The 4,874-nt window shown below is 33.5% G+C and overlaps 1 protein-coding gene across 4 annotated transcripts; it reads right to left on the minus strand.

Annotated features, from left to right (window-relative positions):
- Positions 1-1,232: 1,232 nt before the first annotated feature.
- LOC120210937 (beta-1,3-galactosyltransferase 7-like) lies at positions 1,233-4,536 on the minus strand. Of its 4 annotated transcripts, none has more exons than XM_039209577.1 (11): positions 4,379-4,533; positions 3,890-3,986; positions 3,729-3,787; positions 3,429-3,646; positions 3,265-3,328; positions 2,977-3,049; positions 2,769-2,889; positions 2,556-2,643; positions 2,320-2,445; positions 1,816-1,925; positions 1,233-1,685 (listed from the first exon to the last, which is right to left on the minus strand). In XM_039209577.1, exons 1-11 carry the CDS (start codon positions 4,471-4,473, stop codon positions 1,537-1,539), a joined length of 1,200 nt encoding a protein of 399 aa, XP_039065508.1. In that variant the 5' UTR covers positions 4,474-4,533; the 3' UTR covers positions 1,233-1,536. The 4 variants fall into 4 exon arrangements, with proteins under 4 accessions (XP_039065508.1, XP_039065509.1, XP_039065506.1 ...); XM_039209578.1 differs by having other exon boundaries at positions 3,429-3,637; positions 4,379-4,530; XM_039209575.1 differs by having other exon boundaries at positions 2,769-3,049; positions 4,379-4,536.
- Between the last annotated feature and the right edge of the window lie 338 nt (positions 4,537-4,874).

Consider the following 4,874-nt stretch of genomic DNA (forward strand, 5'->3'; position numbering starts at 1 on the left):
TTGTCTTTTATTGGCTGTTTGAAGACCCATTTTATATGCCTTCATTGATTTCTAGCCGTTTGGGCTTGTTGGAGGGAGTTTGGAGCCCTTTGGAGTAATATATTCGCATATTGAATGCAATCATGCACAAATGTTTCGAAACCATACAGGGGGTTTTGAAACCCGCCTTTAATAAATTGACCATTGGGCAGAGGGGTTTCAAAACCTATAGAGTGGGTTTCGAAACCTTAAGTAATTTTGAGTTACTACCTTAGGGGTTCGAAACCCCCCAGACCCAAAATTGCTGAAAATAGCCTTGTTTCATGTTTAAAAAATATTTAAATACTTTATAAAATTCATAAAAACTTTTAATTTTTATTTTTGAAAATTTTGAACATTAAAACTTATTTTTACAAACTTAAAATTATTGAATCGAATAAAATATTAATTTTATCAAATTTTCAATTTAAACCTTTATTATATCAAAAATTTTAATTACATTTATCCAACCAATTAAGAAAGTACTTGGTAAAGTGACTAAACTTTCAATTTCTATTGGGTCACAAAATGAAAGTGAAACATCCTAATAATTGATTTATCTTTAATAAAAAAAGTACAGTGATAAAATTATTTTCAAATATTTGTATAATGTTAGTTTAATTTTTTTTGAAATGCCTTAATCTTCTAACATTTTAATTTTTGATCTAAATATTTTATACTAAAGAAAATCATTTGTTAGTTATTTATATTAAAGAAAATCATTAATTAACTAATAGCTAAGCAATACTATTAACATAATATCTTTTACGTATATTTAATTGATAACTTGACATAAATCATATTATCTCTTTGGTGACATAATACATATCGATACTTATTACATTATCACTTGGAGTTACATGTAACCTAATACATGTCACCTCAATAATTAAATAAATGTGAAAATAACATATTAATATCATACGTTGATTTATAGTCAACTAACAATTTTCTTCTAACAAAAATTATTTTTATAAAAAAAATAAAAATATTAAAAATAAAATACTTTAAATAATATATAACGATAAAAATGATCATTTATGCAGGAATATAAAGTTTATCATTATGCCATTAAAAACAGATGAAACAACTTGTATAACTGTTATAAATGTAACAAACATCCACAAAAATGGATATGCCATCACACAAAAATATTGATACAGCTAACAACATACTCGGAAATGAAATGAATTCATCTAAAGTTCTCAACTGTGTGCTTTATAACTAACAATAGTATTGATCACCATATATCACTAACACACTATTTTACAAGCATAGAATACAATCAGAGCACAATTAAAAAAATGGGAATAATTAGCTTTTCTGATTAAAAAGCTCCCATCTAAATGTTGATTTTTTTTTCTCCATTTTTCCTAGAAGATTTCAAGCAACAATTTGAGGGAGATGTGTTTGCTGACATGTATTGAAACCATATGCAATGTTTCCTCCTACTTCGTTGGCTAAAATCGGCTTGTTCATTCTCGTTCGCCGCAAGACATGCGATTTAGCCGAATTAATTCAGAGTAATGTATTCCAAACCGCATCGTCTCCTTCACCACACCTTTCATGAACGATTTTGATCTTATCCACGGATTTGCAGATTCCGCTGCAGGTCCAATCGAAGGATGCAACACAGACATTACCTGCTTGTGCCTTCCATTCGCAATCTGCAGAACAGGAAACAAACCAGGAGTTAAACAGGGAAGAACAAAATAGCAAAGAGTTCTAAGCATTTAGAGATCTCTGTTTTCCATTTATTGGTCTTCATGGAAGTTCGATACAAGATTAAAGCATTACCCGGTGGAGTCCCACAGCACATATTCCTATCGTCTATGTGCTCAACCTCGAGTCCGATAAACCATGACCCGAGGGACACATCTTCATTAGCATACTTATGCAAAATAGGCCTGCAATCAGCCAGGATCACTTGGAATATTAGTGATGCCTTTTTCAGACATTATTATTAGGGACAAAAACTGGAAAACCAAAGGTGAAAAGTTACAAAGTCAAAATAGCATATGGAAAATGAAATTCACTAGTCTGAGTTAACCATAAAGGCCAAGGATATAAATTTGCAAAGAAATTTAATGATCTTGGGGATTTCCATTTAGATCTACACTTTAAGGGCTTGAATGATCCCCAAATTTTAACAGAATAAGAGAACTTAAGTCAAAGGGATGACTGTAAGGCACTGCCAACCACAGACGAAGGACCGCGATAACAAAATCGGAATCCTCCATTAGGCAAAGTAATATATAAACAAAACACAGGCTACTTCAAGGAAAAAAACAAAGTTCTTACTGGTTTATGGATATGTAGGTTGCCAGATCCTTTGAAATTGCATATATCTGCCCAGTTGCATGTCGAAAATATTTGTTCCCCTCTTCTCCGAATTTCCAGTACTCTGGTTCATGGTACTTGACATTCCTAACGAACAGAAACAAATGAAACAAAAGTTATATAAAAATATTGCAGGAGGGAACAAAGCAAATTGAAAAGTTAAATTATGAACGATAAATAGGTGACAGGGAAATTACTTCTGAGAAAGAACAGGTCCAGATTTCATGCACCCTATATAGACTCTGGGCTTGGATCGATGACGGCCAAGGGTTGTGGCTAGCATGCCTATGAGAAAATATGCACGATAAATTCAACATACGAGACAACCAATATTTGTTCTTCACCATTATGATGATGTGATAAATTGTTTAAGATTACCAAAAGAGAAGCAAAAGAGATGGCAAACCAACCAAGATTAACATGGACATCATCATCCACCTTGACATAGAATTCAGCATCCCATTTTGCAACTGCGGTAGAAAAGAAAGTTTTTGTTTTTGCGGATAACTCATGATATCCTTCAACGTGCTCCTGTTTTATAAGATTGAAACTGGATATTGGTAAGAAATGCCAAAATACGTAAGAATATCCAAAACTACTGCAGGAATGCTGTCTAACCAGTCTAAGGAAGTCCTTATGCTGAGCGTCCTCTGAATCAATAGCTCGATCTAAAATGCTGCTGGATGTTGCACTGGAACAAACAAAGCAGATTCAAATTATGTCAGTTAAAATATTTACTTAAGTATTTTTATCCCAGATTGACCGCATCGTAACAATGTCATTTTCTTAACATTGCCAGTTGATCCATATCAACTTCAGTCTACTAGGGTTTGTAACAAGAAATATCCATATGAATTAAAAATAACAATTCGATCTTAAGTTTTCTCTTTCTTTAAAATTATTTACCTATGACCGATCATGAAGCGAATGACAATCCCCTTCACGCGCTCCAACTGAATAAGCTTGTCCCCTGTTCAATCATAAACAAAGGAATTAATTTGAGATGATAAATACTAGAAAACTAATATCGAAACCTAAAATTAAAAAAAAAACTGAGGAAACTAAGAAACCTTGTGGCATCCACGTCTCCCGGACAGAATCACGCCGCCTCCTACTACTAAAAGCAGTGTTGATTCCAATGACCATGAACACTTTCTTCCTCGGCTGATCAGGAGCCAAGGTCGAGACGACTCTGGAGGCATCCAAATTCTCCATTTCCTGAGAACTACGTGAAGCAGCTAACTGCATCTCTAGCATTGCGACTGACTTGTCTAGAGATCTGTAAGGCCTCATGAAAGATCATAAATTACAATGAAATTAGCTAAAAAAAAAAATTAACTAAAATAAAGAGAACCCAAGTTTGTACTCACTGAATTGCTTCATGGGTTTTTAAAACTTCACCCATTACATCATTATGTTGTGCAGGCGTCTATTTAAACATAGTAAAAACTCTGTTAGAAACATAATTTTTGCTTTAAAGCAAAAAAAAAAAATCCAGAAGTTAACTGTGATAGTGATTTCGAAAGCATACTTTCTTTGTACCGCTATCATCGGAGACAATCTGCAACTCCTGTTCCCGTCGACGTTGTGATAAAAGTTGACCGTTGGATTCAGGTGAGACCCATAGCCTGTAATCAAAATCCAATGGTTAGAAATATATCAAAAAATAAGAGTAAAATACACAAATGATCCATCCATCAACACTGCTAAAATTATAAAATGGTTGAATTCAAATGCTTCTTGATCAGATTTACAATATCTGAATCAGCACGTTGCATGTTCAAATCAGGCAATTATATAATTAAAAAAAATTGGAATATATGAATTATGCAAAATCATTTTGTAAACTTTTAATAGGAGGATTCAACAAGATAACTTTCTAAAGTCGATGGAGTACTTTACCCAAAAATAAACTCATCACAAGAATTAAAGGGGAAAAAACGACGGGCCCAGTTCATCAATAGATCTAACTAAAAGTACTGCGAAGAAAGAACTGAAAAAGATACAAAGAAAGAGAGACCTGTTACTGAAGAGGATTCCGAGAGTAAAGAAGGAGATGCAGATAAATGGGATCCATTTAAGGGAGATCTTCCTGGGACTACGCTGCGACTTCATGGCCCGAAAGAATTTAGGAGGAGCGAGCGAGGCGGAGCTAGAGATAAAAGAAATGTTGGAAACGAAGAACTTTCAAAGTTTCTTGGGTGCTTGTTTTTGTTTGCGAAAGTCCGTTTTATAAGGATGAATGGACTTTTAGGAGGTCATACGCGCCTTGAACCTTCGAAAGAAATAAAATTAGGCAACAAAGGAAATTGCCGCATTGGGGTTTCAACTTTGAATTTTGTGTTGGCTATGGCCCAACTCAGTTTCGCCATTAGTCACGCAACCAAAATACTGTACTTGGGTCGGTTTAATTATCCCACTTGTTTTCTCCTAGAATAATTCCCTTAATTATGTTAGATTCAACGAATTTTTTATTAATTTAATGTGATTATAAGATAATATTTATTTTAAAATAT

Source organism: Hibiscus syriacus, unplaced genomic scaffold (assembly GCF_006381635.1).
Source record: "Hibiscus syriacus cultivar Baekdansim isolate YM2019G1 unplaced genomic scaffold, ASM638163v2 tig00109945_pilon, whole genome shotgun sequence".
NCBI lineage: Eukaryota > Viridiplantae > Streptophyta > Magnoliopsida > Malvales > Malvaceae > Hibiscus > Hibiscus syriacus.

Coding starts and splice junctions, on each gene's coding strand:
- LOC120210937 (XM_039209575.1), bottom strand. CDS start 4,473: ATGAAGTCGCAGCGTAGTCCCAGGAAGATCTCCCTTAAATGGATCCCA. Junction 3,647..3,728: donor AAAACCCATGAAGCAATTCA/GTGAGTACAAAC, acceptor ATCTTTCATGAG/GCCTTACAGATCTCTAGACA. Junction 3,329..3,428: donor GGAGACGTGGATGCCACAAG/GTTTCTTAGTTT, acceptor ATGATTGAACAG/GGGACAAGCTTATTCAGTTG.